The sequence below is a fragment of the Antedon mediterranea genome, chromosome 3 (genome assembly GCF_964355755.1).
Source record: "Antedon mediterranea chromosome 3, ecAntMedi1.1, whole genome shotgun sequence".
In the NCBI taxonomy this organism is placed as follows: domain Eukaryota; kingdom Metazoa; phylum Echinodermata; class Crinoidea; order Comatulida; family Antedonidae; genus Antedon; species Antedon mediterranea.
The window spans coordinates 14,370,200-14,387,815 of record NC_092672.1 but is presented as its reverse complement, the minus strand read 5'-3'; the positions used below and the strand labels follow the sequence as shown (position 1 = coordinate 14,387,815).

At 31.7% G+C, this 17,616-nt stretch overlaps 1 protein-coding gene across 1 annotated transcript; it reads left to right on the top strand.

Moving 5' to 3' along the window:
• The first annotated feature begins 3 nt into the window (after positions 1–3).
• LOC140043639 (calcium-activated chloride channel regulator 4A-like) lies at positions 4–17,277 on the top strand. The gene is made up of 10 exons (XM_072088156.1): positions 4–82; positions 3,335–3,627; positions 5,324–5,569; positions 8,447–8,665; positions 9,457–9,744; positions 10,404–10,646; positions 11,104–11,383; positions 12,481–12,621; positions 15,187–15,417; positions 15,736–17,277. The coding sequence occupies exons 1-10, from the start codon at positions 16–18 to the stop codon at positions 16,155–16,157; spliced, it is 2,430 nt and encodes an 809-aa protein (XP_071944257.1). The 5' UTR covers positions 4–15; the 3' UTR covers positions 16,158–17,277.
• The last annotated feature ends 339 nt before the right edge of the window (positions 17,278–17,616 follow it).

Genomic DNA, 17,616 nt, shown 5'->3' with positions numbered 1-17,616 from the left:
TCATCAGGCTTGTATATGCATCTGACACCAGAGTACATACAGAATAGTACAATTAATTCACAGTATGGAAATCTAGGAACAGGTTTGTATTCTATTTTTAACATTAATGTAAAAACATTTTTAATACTGACAACATTGAGGTCTATAAAAAATGTTTACCGCAAGTAAACAAGAAAGTGAATTTAAGATAAATCAACAATCTACTGTACCTAGCTCCACATACGTGTACATGAATATTGTTTTAATATATTTTCAATATAAAATTTTAAATAGAATAATTGCAACAAATGAACAATTATTTAAAATGAATATAAAAGAACTACCAATGTGCTCATTTGGAGATGATCAAATCAAAACCATTCAGCATTTGTTATGTAATTGTCCAGTAGTAAAAAGGATATGGAACCTCCTCCAGGAATATAATTCAGTGTAACCCAGCCAGGTTTGTTTCCTCAACTTTATAATTAATCTTAACGAATAAATATAGCACAAACATAACTCAAATACAAAAACATCAGAACATAAATTTTAATGGAACAAAACACGGTTTATTCGACCAAACTAGAATAAAATAAAAATAAAACAAAAGAGAACGGAAAGTATGACTTATCTAAGGCGCCGATAAGGTTATTAAAGATAAGGTAGCTACCGCTTCCAACGGCGACCTTGACCTCCGTCTTGCGTTTTTTCGCCTTACGGTAGATGAATACAGTTGATTTATATAAAAGTCTATACAGATAATTTCGGTGTCCGAGAACCAGTGGTTCTTCGGTAGCCTATACAAAGAGCCAAAATACAGTATAATAATACAGTATACTGTCTAAAATAGTTTAACATTGAATAAGTACATTATCAGCCTTACATGGCAATAGTCATAAAACGACTTCATAATGGCAATTGTTGTCTCAAAAATAACATAATGAAAAAGGAAAATGAAAACATTGTCTTAAAGAACAATAAATAAGTAAAAGAGGAAAATAACAATTTGCTGATCTATACAATGCCTATATGATATAATAGGTCTATCTTGAGCCTGCTTACCCTAACCCTGCCCTAACAGACCAATCATGGAAGCATTCCATTTATAAAAATAGGTTTAAACATAATTAATAACAATGTCTACTATACTGTAATGACTTCCATTTTAATGGAAGTCATTACAGTATATAGTAGACATAAAACAGCATTAACTGTTAACAATAACAACAGTAATGTACCTATACAATAATTAACTTTAAATATAGAGCAAAGTAAATTGGTGTTCAAACGCTCACCTATACAAAGAGCCAATATTCAAAATAAAACGAACAGTCTCCAATATGTACAGTACATCGATCAAATATAGTTTTTTTAGTGCAATATGCCAAACTTGCAGAACCTTCCAATCAACGCGAACTTTAAAACTTAGTTCGGTAATGTAATTATACTGTAGTACACAAAAAAAAAATAGAGCTAGCTTTAAATAAAGTCGTATATTTTAATTTGTAACACTTGGAAATGACCAGCACTTCAGATGGCATAATCAGGAAAAGAGAATGAAACATGGGAACATACCCTAATATTGGCCCAGTCACCTGACCAAGGCTAATCCCATTGGTCAATCATGTTGCTGGGGAAAAAAGCAAAGGGTAAACTGGCCCTTATTGGTCAGTGTCTATAGAAAAAACAGAAAGCTCCCATGCATTACCACATAGTTTATGACATAATGACATAAACAGCAAAGGAAGGATTAAAAGATTATTCTACCACACTATAGCAAAAATATAACAAGAAAAACATGGTAAACCATGGCAGGGTTACATTTGGAAAAAACTGAAGTGCTATATATTTTTGGTAAAGAGAGAATAATTTTTGCATCAGTATTTTAATTTAAAATCTATTAATGCAATTATTCTAATAGTAAAGTCATGTATTTACAAATGTAAAACTAGTTAAATGTAAGCCAACTGTCAAAATGGTTATGAATGAGTTAAAAGGGTTTTATGAAGTGGAAAAATTTATTTATCAGAATTTTAAGGACAGTATTTTTACTACAAAATGGATAAAATTAGAAACATTTATAAATCAAATATGAAATTGTTAGAGATTAGAATAATTTTTATGAACCTTTATTTATTTAATTTATAAGGAGATGGATATCTAGGTTCTTTTTGTTTGCTTTTGAATTTTAATTTTATTGTTTTCCTTTGTACAGTAATGTCTTATATGATAAACAAAACAAAAACAAACAAAAAATTATTTCACTTATAAAAAGACAAACGAAAAGGTTACTTTTAACCAAAAACCATTGTCTGACAATTAAATATATATTTCTTTAACGTTAACTTAGTAAGATTAACATTAAAAGACTAAGTTAAATACAAAACTAACTAAATAGAACATTGTCAGCACGTGGTATGGTAACCACAACTATTAACTGTCAACTTAAGTTTCTTTCTGTTCCAATCGAAAGGTTGACATTAAGCACTCTTGCGGAAGTAGACGCTTTGAGTTTGAGCCCGCCTTTACAATCTGCTTCTGATTTTTTTTTAATACTATGCTACTTCACTATTCAAGTCTGTATTATAGTTGTGTACCAAAATCTCAACACTTTTCTAGTTTGTTTTTTGTTTTTGCGTCGCAGCTTTAGCCAGCTGTATTCCCAGAGGACTACTCATTCAGAAGCTATATCAAGCGGAAACTATAGTTCTAGAGGCTGACAGTTTTAGAATTTTGTAAACATGGACGGGTCATGCTCAAATTACAAACCCCAAAGCACAAAAAAGAGTCTAGGAAAACATTTGCTGATTATAATACTGTATTATTGAGATGCATGTACATGTTAATACTATAAAATCTTTTTCAATAAATAATGACTTCATTCTTGTAGGATTCTTTTTTCTATTTTTGTGTGATTAAGTGAACTACTAAGTACTATCTACTCACAGTACACTACTATAGTTTAGTTTGTGATTATATTTGTTCTGTACATGAGTAGACCAGACTATATATTACATTAAACAAAATGTTTACTACTGATTGTTAAACAAAAATAATTGATTATAAATCATTTCTGAAGAAATAACTTTAATTTAAGATGTATTGTCCCCCAAAAACATGAAAAATGAAGATTAATAAAATCAGACTTTAAGTAGGTAATTAAAAAATATTTTTTGATTTCAGACTACTTTTCACATTGACCGTAAGGCATAAATATAAATAATTAACTATCATCTTTGTACAGAATAATATTATCGTAATATGAGAGTATGGATAATTGTTATTGATAGTCTTGGTCAAATTCTGTTTTTACACTCATCTTGTACACTAATAATCATTCTTTGCCTTCTTTCAGGTCGTGTTCTCGTCCACGAATGGGGTCATCTTCGATGGGGTTTGGGTGATGAATATCCAAATTTAGACCATTTCTACCCATCAACAAAAACAAAACGTATCGAAGGTGTAAGATGTTCGCTGGATATTGTTATTGAGCCACTACAAACAAATCATGTAGATTGTCAATATAGCATGGACGAGATCAATGCTGACAACCTCAATAATATCAATGGCTTTTGTTTAAGTTATGATGACCTTGTCTCAACTAAAGCACTTGCCTCTATCATGTATAAACCAAACATTTTGAAATCGGTAGGTTTGTACAATACATCATTTCTGCCATGGAACATCAGTTTCACCATTCAAATGTTTTAAAAAGTTTAAATAACGCATTAACATTTTTATATCGTTTCTTTTTTAGGTTCTGTGCCCATTATTAGCAATATTAGTATATATAGCACACATGCTTTTATCATTTATCATAAGATAAAGATTTCTGAGTACTCCGTTTAATCAAATTAGCTTCAAGTTTTTGTCATTTCATATGTGAGATTATTATAGGTTTACCTTTATATGTAAAATTGAACAGGCAATTTATAAAACACCACTGATAAAAACAATATTATGCAACCTTTATTTAAATAAAAAAACATATTCCAAACGAAAACTGTATTGCAATAAAAAATCAATTATTTTGATGTAATTTAAAATCCCAGCCAAATGTATAATAATATCAGCTTTGCAAAAAAATGTTGGTTTCTCTTGAAATAATGGAGTTTTTACGATACAAAGTTTTAAATAATGACTGATATGATGGAGTAGAATACTGGTCTAGATTACTTTAATAATTTAAAAAAATAATGGAAGCAAATATTCATTAGAGATTGAAACTGAGTATTAATGAACAGTCGTTATGCGTAATGAACATCCTAATTAGAATTGTTTTATTTATAAACGTATCTCATATACCATATGGGACTCATTTATACACTTCTTGATATCATTTTATCAGAATCAGGCCAATCATAAATAATATGTCAAATTCCTATATGCTGAAAAGAATAATGTGTTCAAAGGGAATTGTGTTGGTATTCTTGTATGATATAGGTACTGTAATTTCCTATGTCAATGACCTTTATACTTCAAGATGTATACATCAAGCCATGGTTTGAAGATCCAATTCACTTGGCTACTCTAAATTCACCCTTGAGAAAAAGAGCATATTCACACGTATGCCTGCAATATTAATTCAATGTTGTTAAAGGGAGCTTCTTTTGCTATTTTTTTTAATGAATTATTAATATGTTTAATTAATGTACTTCTGATTTTTTTTTCTTTCTCCCCTGTAATTTTTTTTTTTCTACCAATAGAAATAAGGAAGTAAATGCAGTTATCTGTACACTCATTGAATCTTTTAAACTGTTTTTTTTACTATGTATATAAAGTAAATTGTGATGGTTGTGTATGTGCAACGAGTAATTGTGGCTTGGTGGTTATGATGCTTGGCTACCACTCCAAGGGTCCTGGGTTGAAGTTCTGTCACATCTGTCAAATTACAACTCCACTCCCAAAGACTTTGTTTATGTAGAACATCTTGTGTATATGTTTGTATTGTGAACCTCTGAGGGTACCTAATGATCAGCAATTACTGGATGGATCACCCTCATTAAACATGTTTTTAAAAAAAACATGAATTTGTTATTTGCACAACATACAACATAAACAAAATAATATAAACATAAAAAATGTATTCACAGTTGTGTGCTGTCACATTTCTTTGTTTATAATAACAAATGAATCCGGTTATCTGTACACTCGTGTGCCACCACACTGAATCTTTTAAACTGTTTTTTACTATGTATAAAGTAAATTGTGATGGTTGTGTATGTGCAACTAGTACATGTAATTACTATGTGAAATAGAGCCGAAACTGTAGGTTGTTTTGCTAGTAGAGCATAGCAGTGTATAGAAAAATGATTAAAATTATTGTTTTTTTGTTATAAAATAGGTTACAGAGTTTTGTCATAATGATGCATCAAGGCCAGGTTTCCATAATTATGAAGCACCCAACCCACACAATGAACAATGCAACTACAGGTCAACCTGGGAAGTCATATTGGAGACTAAAGATTTTGTTGGTGGTAAAAATTTGCCAATTGAAACACATGTAGATACTACACCAACATTTAGATTGGTTCAGAGAATTCCAACTAAGATTGTCATTTTGATTGAAGCTAGTGAAAGACTGAATCAGGTATTAAAAAGATTTATATTTAAAATAATTTCTTTACAATTTTAATATGTTCTTGCTCAGACAGTTATCCTCCAAAATTGTTTGAATCCTATAATTTCATTCCATAGGTGTTATATAATTCTAATACTAATGACACAAAATAGTCTCAATTCAGCACTGTAAACATTACCGGTCATAATGGGGTTCTGTGTACAATTAGTGATAGAAGTTGGCAACTCAAAATAAACCAGAAAAACATTGTTGCTCAACCTGTAACCCTTTGGGGGTCTTTTATGGTCCTTTATAAGATGGCGGGCAAAATATTCAAATAGCTTATATCTTTGTAACAACTAACTTTACGGTCATTTTAGTGTCAAATAATTCACAGCATACATATTTATATTCAGTCTAATACAAAAGTTTGGCAAAAAATTGCTGCAACTATCATTTTGACCTTAATATCTACTAGTACTAGTAATCATCTTATCGTTTCAAATTAATTAATTCAATTTTAGTATATCACCAAGCGGTTTATATATATAAAAAGTGGTAACTACATTAGCTGGGAGGCAATTTCCGTTGATTGAGTATTTACTTCATAAGCTGTTGGTGTTTTTACATTAGCTGGAGGTTTAACTACATTAGCAGTAGATTGTTCTACATTAACGGTTGTTTCAACATTAGCTGGCGTTTACTACATTAGCAGCGGATTGTTCTACATTAACGGTTGTTTCAACATTAGCTGGCGTTTTCTACATTAGCAGTAGATTGTTCTACATTAACGGTTGTTTCAACATTAGCTGGCGTTTTCTACAATAGCAGTAGATTGTTCTACATTAACGGTTGTTTCTACATTAGTTGGCGTTTTCTACATTAGCAGTAGATTGTTCTACATTAACGGTTGTTTCTACATTAGTTGGCGTTTTCTACATTAGCAGTAGATTGTTCTACATTAACGGTTGTTTTCTACATTAGCTGGCGTTTACTACATTAGCAGTAGATTGTTCTACATTAACGGTTGTTTTTACATTAGTTGGCGTTTTCTACATTAGCAGTGGATTGTTCTACATTAACGGTTGTTTCTACATTAGCTGGCGTTTTCTACATTAGCAGTAGATTGTTCTACATTAACGGTTGTTTCAACATTAGCTGGCGTTTTCTACATTAGCAGTAGATTGTTCTACATTAACGGTTGTTTCTACATTAGCTGGTGTTTACTACATTAGCAGTAGATTGTTCTACATTAACGGTTGTTTCTACATTAGCTGGCGTTTTCTACATTAGCAGTAGATTGTTCTACATTAACGGTTGTTTCAACATTAGCTGGCGTTTACTACATTAGCAGTAGATTGTTCTACATTAACGGTTGTTTCTACATTAGCTGGTGTTTTCTACATTAGCAGTAGATTGTTCTACATTAACGGTTGTTTCTACATTAGCTGGTGTTTTCTACATTAGCAGTAGATTGTTCTACATTAACGGTTGTTTCAACATTAGCTGGTGTTTTCTACATTAGCAGTAGATTGTTCTACATTAACGGTTGTTTCTACATTAGCTGGCGTTTTCTACATTAGCAGTAGATTGTTCTACATTAACGGTTGTTTCTACATTAGCTGGTGTTTACTACATTAGCAGTAGATTGTTCTACATTAACGGTTGTTTCAACATTAGCTGGCGTTTACTACATTAGCAGTAGATTGTTCTACATTAACGGTTGTTTCAACATTAGTTGGCGTTTTCTACATTAGCAGTAGATTGTTCTACATTAACGGTTGTTTCTACATTAGCTGGCGTTTTCTACATTAGCAGTAGATTGTTCTACATTAACGGTTGTTTCTACATTAGCTGGCGTTTTCTACATTAGCAGTAGATTGTTCTACATTAACGGTTGTTTCAACATTAGCTGGCGTTTTCTACATTAGCAGTAGATTGTTCTACATTAACGGTTGTTTCTACATTAGCTGGCGTTTTCTACATTAGCAGTTGTGACAAATACAAACATGAAAACGGAACAAAAGTAAATGTTATAAAAAAAATAACAGTCGACAGTCTCCTCAATAAGAAATACTTACATTTAATTAAATATATAAAATATTTCTTTCCATTCTGTATCAAATTTAATTTGACAGTCCTATAAAAACTGGGACTAGGTTTAATAATGTCATTAGGTTTTACGATTGCTTCTTAATGACTTGTAAATTGCCACAAAAGTGTAACAATTCTTGATTTCCCATGTCACCATCGGATCGTATAGTAATCTATTTCATTGAATTTCTTGTCATAAATTATTTATAGAGTTTACTATTTAGAATAGAGTTGGGTTCCTAAATGTTGCTCTAATCACAAGTCATTGGTTCATTTTTTATGGATCAATAGCTGTTGATTTTGTTAATTACAATATATTATTGTATAAACCTCTCTATAGTGGTTTTGAAATTTTCATTTTCATTCAATGCTTCTCTTTCTGGACGTCAGCAACAATAATTTAATTTCTTAACTAATGTTAATAATGCGATACCTCAGCAATCAAAGTTTAGTTTGATGATGACACTATAATTTAAAAGTCAAGATTGACAATATTTAAACAGATTTTGATTTAGCTAAATTAAATCTCCACTTTTAATCCCTGATTTCCTTTATTTCAAATTTGTGGTGTACCAAGAAAGAATCAGGGTCAAGCAATTTAAAGAATGCGTAACATACTTTGGGGGAAATAACAGATAAAATAATATCAATAGCTTTTTAAAAATGTACATGATCAGACAGACTTTTACATAGACAAAAGTAAATTAATCTTAATTAACTTCCGACGGGTTCGAAACAAGTGAGTACACTTTTTATGTTTTATTTAATTGTAAAGAACTAATTTTTTTCTCTTTTTTCAATTGTTTCTTTAAGGGAGATTACTTTCTGAGGGTTCGCCAAGCTGTTTCATACTTTGTAGAACAAATAGTTGAGACTGGTATTCATTTGGGTGTTGTAACATTTGGTGTGAACATTACTACAAATATAGTTGAACTTTCCAGCAAAGATATTCGTGAAAATGTGACAAGGTCACTCCCTTCTGTTGGAGAAGGCTCACCTGATCTTGTAGGTGGTTTAAATAAGGCATTGGAGGTAGGTTTTAAAAATAGAATATTGTTTCCAAAAATGTAGGTCTATGTGGTATACACTTGATAAAATCAGGCATTTGTTAACAAAAGGGAGCAGGTGAGATTCAAGTCTTTTGCAAAGAAAGGACCGACCAAGGCATGCAGGTTGGCTAAATTAGTTTGGTTGTCAGCCCTGACGATGACACGGGCAGCACTATTCTGCAATTTTTGTATTCGGTCAAATAGATAAATTATAGAGAATTCACAAATGTAATTAAGAGTACCTATATATAAAATTTAAATACAGATCTCAAGTATTTGCTATAGGCATCTAGCAGTGGTGGTGGTTATAGTAGGTGTAAGCTGGTTTCTCCCTGGACAATATTCCTGCAGCCATTTTGCCATACATAGCAACATAAAAGACAAAAGTATTAGCAAAATCAAAGTGAAATCATAACAAAATGTTTAATATTTGTGAAAGAGACAATAGAATGTAAAACTAAAGCTTTAAAAATATAGTATTATGAACAACTTGAGGGAGTGGCGTTATGAAATAAGATGAAAAGTTTTAAAGAAACAATACTAGGACCACATACAAAAAAAATCCTTTTGGCGGAAACGAAGGAAAATGTCAGGATTGTGAATTTTGCATATTAATTTCTGTATTCTTGACAAAGGCCATGAATGCATATGAAATGGACTTTAAAATGACCTGTAGATCGGGATTCTGGAAAAAGATCTAGTAGATCACTGTGTCTTCCATGCTTTTTTTTATTCTGTAGTATTAATTGTATACATCCTTTTATATTTTTATAGCAACTTTCCTTATCAACGGATTCAAAGGGAGCATCCATCATAGTAATTAGTGGTGGCCCTACAACAGCAGATTTATCTGCCATTACAGATGAGCTTCTGAACTCTGGTGTGACTGTAGATGCAGTTCTCTATGGTAACAACATAGACAATGATCTGATTGATCTTGTCAATACCTTGCAAGGTGTCTGGTTTGGCTTTTCTGGTTTTCAAGAATCATGTGTTCTGGAAGACTCCCTAATATCTATACTAATGGAGAGGGCTGACATTCATAAAGAAATACCAAAACAGGTAATTAAATTTAAAATAAACAAACTACAATTGATTAGAAGATCAATGCATGAAATATCAGAGGCATTGGCTGGTTGCTGTCTTGGGAGTGCGAAAATTGTAAATGCGGGACCACCCGCTCCACCTATCTGGCGGCCTATCCCTCTTTTAGAAAATTTATTAAAATAGAGTTGCTAGATCCCCGGAAATTGGATTATACTTCGAAATATGAAACAAAATATATAAGTCTCCAGGACTAGCCCTACCATGGTTGGGGCTGCTGGTGTTATACTTTAAAAATGTCAGGCCTAGAGGCTTAAAAAATGACCTTTCTGGTGGGGAGGGTCCGTCCACCCTCCCGCTACCTACCCTTTTAAGTATTTTTAAAAAATGATCCATATTCAGTATATTACATAGAGCAGGGAAGAGTTAATTTAATTTAGCTCTTCACTGAAGCCATTATACATTCTTCCTGCATCATAATGTATAATCACTTTTCAACTGTTTTTAACTTCACTTAGAATTTGAGTTTAATCAAGAGATTTACTAAATTTATTTTTAATACCCAGTATAGTATTTTATATGTAAATTTCTATATTGAGAGCCCTTAATAATCAGATCCTTCACGTAAATTGGATAGGCCTCCCTCATTAAAGATGGTTTAAATCTATTTTCTTTAGATCATGAGCAGGAAATCTGAAATATCAACTAGGCAAAGTGATAACGATTTTGTTTTTGTTGGAAGCTATCTTGGCAAAGATCTTACATTCACAGTGTTTTTCTCAAGTGAAGATGATTTTTTAGATTCGAAAGTGTATGTTAGAGACCCAGATGGTACACCAATCAATGTCAAAGACAGATCACAGTACTCAATTAATAGGGAACTTGCTATTGTCACTATTAAGGTATCAGGCATGGCAAAGGTAGGCCTCCATTTCTTTCAATAATACATATAGATTGTTCTAAGGGCCTGTTTATGTTCCAATTCCAAAATTCAATTCTTGTAGTGTAGTTTATAAACAAAGATTGCAGCCAATTAAGTTTTAGAAATCTCATTCATGCTTTTTCATATAATATATGTAATAATTTCATAGAATGTACACATTTGACTGACTTTTTTGGAATGAGGTCAAATTGAAACAACTCTTTTTAAATTATTGTGAGAATTAAACTATTTGACTATACTTGTATCTTATAACACATATTACTCTAATAAATTATATTACATTTGTAACCTTTTAACTAACCTACATTTCAGTTTTGTTGAAAAGAATTTAGGCAATTTGGTTATCAAATTTATTAAACAAAAACAACTTATGTTTTTTTTATACAGATGTTTGATATTGTGATGAAAACTGAAATCATGTTTTGTTTCTTTAGATTGGAAAGTGGAGTTATTATATCATTTATGAGGGCTCCAAAGACTCAATCATAGCGAGAATAAATGTAATATCTAAAGTGAAATCTGAACTGTTAGATCAGATTGTTGTAAATGGACAGTTAATGGAAAAAGAGATCGATTATAACAAGATAAAAAATCAGCAACTATCTGTTACAATTGGCGAAGAATATATCTTCTTGATTGGTGCCAGCTTAGGGGTAAAAATAGACCGGCCAAATGCTCCACCGGATACACTTTTTATGCTTGATCTAGAAGTTGGTATGTGCTTTTATAACCATTTATTTTTTAGTCACCTTTATTCTCCTCATCATCTCCTGGAATTTATTCATACTATACATGCCCAGACAATTGTGGCTAAAACAGAACATTTTGAGAAAGTGACCCATCTTGTTTTGATAACTAAAGTGATTTCTGAATGATTACCTTATATTTTAATTAGTGCGAGTTTTTAAAGAATACTTCTTGACTATAATAATTATATTCAATTGTCATATGTATGCCAGCGATTTATCCAACTTTCCTTCAGATAAGATCAGATAAATTCTATTTTTTAATGCTGTTTTCCAGTCGACGTTATTCCACACTATCCTTAACAATAGTCAGTGATCTTCTACATAAAGATTTGAATCCAGTTCAATTCTAGCAACGTTGAAACGGCCAATCACCTTGGCGATACAGTGTACATGCTGTCCCATAATTGGGAGAAGAATCCTGCTGACTACATTATTTGTGTTGCATTGCGGCACGGTCAAAGCTGGCCTATGTCTCCTGTGAGCCTAGAGCCAGGGGAGTCCCTATTACTCCATACTATAGCGTGGCCTACATCAGAAAAACCTCTCAAATTTTTTTTTTTATTTAGTTTTAATGGGTATCTTCTTCTGAGATTTGATAAAAGAAGTTATTTTGTCTGTTTTATTTTTTCATTTTACATACGACGATGTTGAGAAAGGACACAGGACTTTTAACGTTTAACATTCAACTCTAGAAATCAAATATTCATGCTGTTATCATTTCATCTTGATCGTTTTCAAACGATCATCATTTAACTTACAATGATCAACGATGACAACGTCGACTGGAAAACCGGCTTAAGCAATGCTACTATATTCTCTTATCAATCCTAGGATTTATGTCAGCTGCGAAGCAACTTATAACTTACCATGCAATTCATTCAATGACAAAGTCCACAGGTGTAACAGGAATTTCAACATTCAGTAATATTAATTGACAACAAACAATAAAAAACTAAAATTGTGAAAATCAGGAATGGTAAAAATATGATTTATAATATAAATTTAATTAAGTTATCAATATATATTATATATTGTTATAACTGTCATATTTATTCTTTTTAGAGTTTAAAGGAGTATATTATGATTTCACTACTGATGGTGTATACACAGTTTCAGTAGAGGCTTACAGTGAAGGAGATGCTTTAAAGTTTGGTCTTACAGAAGATTACGGTGAATCCAGTGATGTTGTTCCATCTGGGATTGGTAAGTTAATTAATCTGAGCAACTAGATTTATTATTGAGAGGAAATGTTAGTGTCTGAATGGTCAATTCAGGTAAACTCTATATGGCGCATAATTTGTATGCATGTTCATCAAAAATACAGAATCAAGCAATACCATGGCTTGTAATAAATAGTTTTTTTTTTAGTTTTTGTCACACAGCTGCAACTCAAGGCTGGAAAAAAAGCAATGGTGAATAAGGTTAAAACAAAGCAATTGTGCCACATGAAAATATGTAATTTATGGAAAATAAAAATATCCCTCTCAAAATCTATTATTTTTCCACTCCTTCAAATAAGTATACAATACTACAATGAAATCAAAGATTAAAGCGTTCAAATTAGTCTGCAACACTGATACATATTTGGACCCTAGGATGATAGGATTTGATTAATTATGTCACATTGCAGCCACACCGTTTCATATCACACCATCTCGTATCTCATTATGTCAAACTGGTCACATTCTCTATCCATGATGGAACAGAGAATATAGTGAAAGTTTGTTTTTTTAAATGGTTAACGATACAGTAGGCATATTATCTGTGTGTTAAATGGTTAACGATTCAGTAGGCATATCATCTGTGTGTTAAATGGTTAACGATACAGTAGGCATATCATCTGTGTGTTAAATGGTTAACGATACAGTAGGCATATCATCTGTGTGTTAAATGGTTAACGATACAGTAGGCATATCATCTGTGTGTTAAATGGTTAACGATACAGTAGGCATATCATCTGTGTGTTAAGTGGTTAACGATACAGTAGGCATATCATCTGTGTGTTAAGTGGTTAACGATACAGTAGGCATATCATCTGTGTGTTAAATGGTTAACGATACAGTAGGCATATCATCTGTGTGGTTAAATGGTTAACGATACAGTAGGCATATCATCTGTGTGTTAAGTGGTTAACGATACAGTAGGCATATCATCTGTGTGTTAAATGGTTAACGATACAGTAGGCATATCATCTGTGTGGTTAAATGGTTTATAACGATACAGTAGGCATATCATCTGTGTGTTAAATGGTTAACGATACAGTAGGCATATCATCTGTGTGTTAAATGGTTAACGATACAGTAGGCATATCATCTGTGTGGTTAAATGGTTTATAACGATACAGTAGGCATATCATCTGTGTGTTAAATGGTTAACGATACAGTAGGCATATCATCTGTGTGTTAAATGGTTAACGATACAGTAGGCATATCATCTGTGTGTTAAATGGTTTATAACGATACAGTAGGCATATCATCTGTGTGTTAAATGGTTAACGATACAGTAGGCATATCATCTGTGTGTTAAATGGTTAACGATACAGTAGGCATATTATCTGTGTGGTTAAATGGTTAACGATACAGTAGGCATATCATCTGTGTGTTAAATGGTTAACGATACAGTAGGCATATCATCTGTGTGTTAAATGGTTAACGATACAGTAGGCATATCATCTGTGTGTTAAATGGTTAACGATACAGTAGGCATATTATCTGTGTGGTTAAATGGTTAACGATACAGTAGGCATATCATCTGTGTGTTAAATGGTTAACGATACAGTAGGCATATCATCTGTGTGTTAAATGGTTAACGATACAGTAGGCATATCATCTGTGTGTTAAATGGTTAACGATACAGTAGGCATATCATCTGTGTGTTAAATGGTTAACGATACAGTAGGCATATCATCTGTGTGTTAAATGGTTAACGATACAGTAGGCATATCATCTGTGTGTTAAATGGTTAACGATACAGTAGGCATATTATCTGTGTGTTAAATGGTTAACGATACAGTAGGCATATCATCTGTGTGTTAAATGGTTAACGATACAGTAGGCATATCATCTGTGTGTTAAATGGTTAACGATACAGTAGGCATATCATCTGTGCTGTGTGTTAAATGGTTAACGATAGAGTAGGCATATCATCTGTGTGTTAAATGGTTAACGATACAGTAGGCATATCATCTGTGTGTTAAATGGTTAACGATACAGTAGGCATATCATCTGTGTGTTAAATGGTTAACGATACAGTAGGCATATCATCTGTGTGTTAAATGGTTAACGATACAGTAGGCATATCATCTGTGTGTTAAATGGTTAACGATACAGTAGGCATATCATCTGTGTGTTAAATGGTTAACGATACAGTAGGCATATCATCTGTGTGTTAAATGGTTAACGATGCAGTAGGCATATCATCTGTGTGTTAACTTTTGTATTTCTTTTTAAACCTTTACTTCTATTGTAAGAAATATGAGCATTTTGAATTTTTAAAATTTAAAATGTTATACCACTGATGAAGTTGATCAAATTGTAATAATAAGAAAAATTAGGAAATAACAAAAATATGATAATAATGAAAATACTGAAGATGTTTATGGTGATGACATGACATGACATGACATGACATGACATGACATGACTATGATAATATTAATGTGAATAGAAGTTGCGTTTTTATTTATTTATTGCTTGCCATATGACCCACAATCGTCCAATCAAATGACAGGAATTTATTTTCTTAGTCTTTCATTTCTTATTATTGTAGCAAAACGGGCTAAAAGGCATACAGAAGAGCAGTATACATACCTTGATCCGTTTACAGTTTCAAAAGTAATAGGATCTTTCAGGGTGAAAAACTTTAAGGACCAGTCTGTAGATATACATCCACCAAGCATATTTCAGATTATGGAAGTTAAAGAAGATATTGGAACTTATAAACAGAAAGAGGTCACTATTACATGGTTATCACCAGGAGATAATTATTTCTATGGTGAAGGTAATTTTAGTTAAATTTTCTTTTCAAACTAAAACCAATTTTAAAAAAAAATATTAAAAAAAACAAAATTGCAATTGAAACACTTAAGTTAAAAAAAATAGATATTTTGCGTAGCTTCAGCAAAGCTAGATATTTAGATATCAAAATGTTGGTTAAGTGATCAGCACTTGTTTTATTTTAATCTTGTTAGTATTAATGTCTATCTTTTAGTGTCCCTTTGGGAAACAGACAATCTTTAATTTTTAAACAGATACCTAATAGGTATGTCAGCATACAACTAATGGTTAGATACTTAACTTGTTTTTATTTATTCCACAGCAAGTTTCTACGACATCCGTGTTAGTTTAGACTTTCGACAGCTGATTGACAATTTTGAGTCTGCAACACAAGTTACTAAAGATGATATAATGTCTAAATCTGTTACAGATATTAATAAGCCACAATTAAGCAATAGCGTTGAAGAACTTGTAATCAAAGTACCTCTAGATATTGAGAAAGATTCAATAGTCGCAATTGCAATAGTAGCTGTTGATGCAGCTGGCAACAGAGGCCCTCGCTCAAATATTTTGTCAATAACATTTGCAAAAACAAATTATTTGATGATCATCATATATGTAGTAATTGTATTAGTGGCAATATTGGCATTGGTTGGAATCGTATGTTATATACGAAAACGGAAAAAGAACAGCAGTCCTCCAGTAAGATACCAAGTAGCCAAGTTTAAACCTGAAGCAGTTTAAAATTGATAACCTTTTCATTAGATGGTACCATAGAGATACTGATGGTACCATAGAGATATTATAATAACCATCTCTATGATGGTACCATAGAGATATTATATTGACCATCTCTATGATGGTACCATAGAGATATTATAATGACCATCTCTATGATGGTACCATAGAGATATTATAATGACCATCTCTATGATGGTACCATAGAGATATTATAATGACCATCTCTATGATGGTACCATAGAGATATTATAATAACCATCTCTATGATGGTACCATAGAGATATTATAATGACCATCTCTATGATAGTACCATAGAAATATTATAATGACCATCTCTATGATGGTACCATAGAGATATTATATTGACCATCTCTATGATGGTACCATAGAGATATTATATTGACCATCTCTATGATGATACCGTAGAGATATTATAATGACCATCTCTATGATGGTACCATAGAGATATTATAATGACCATCTCTATGATGGTACCATAGAGATATTATAATGACCATCTCTATGATGGTACCATAGAGATATTATAATGACCATCTCTATGATGGTACCATAGAGATATTATAATGACCATCTCTATGATGTTACCATAGAGATTTTATAATAACCATCTCTATGATGGTACCATAGAGATATTATAATGACCATCTCAATGATGGTACCATAGAGATATTATATTGACCATCTCTATGATGGTACCATAGAGATATTATAATGACCATCTCTATGATGGTACCATATATATATTATAACCATCTCTATGATGATACCATAGATATGTATTAACCATCTCTATAATGGTACATAGAGATATTAGAATTAAAATCATTATGATGGAACAGAGATACAGTATTATATTATATCTATGGATGGTAGCATAGAATAGAATATCCATCTCTATGATGACACATATAGATATTATAATACCTCATACTGGTAGCACGTCTCTATGATGACACATATAGATATTATAATACCTCATACTGGTAGCACGTCATTGAATTCTATAATGCCCATATTCTACATAGGTTTATTTTAGCAAAGCAAGGACATTTATTTTTCATAATTCATTCATTCAGTTTTGCAATTGGAAATTCTTTATTAATGCACAAAAGTTAAAATAAAAATAAACGCTATTTAAGCAGCCTGTTTGAAAAGTTATCTAAAAGTCTAAAAAATATATTTATTTATTATTTATATAACATTTTTTTATGGATTCAAAATTGTTTGCATCTAGCATTTAGTAAACTCAGGCTTTATTTATACAGTATTTGTGTAGCTTATACAAGTGATTGTGTTGACTTTCTCCAAGTTGTAGTCTTTTTTATGTTAGTCAACCTATGTTAGTCCTTTAATTTTTACATGTATGAAACGTCATATGTGCCAAAATATTTATTTACTAAAATTAAGTCGAAAGACGGTCTACAACCTAGACTAATAAATG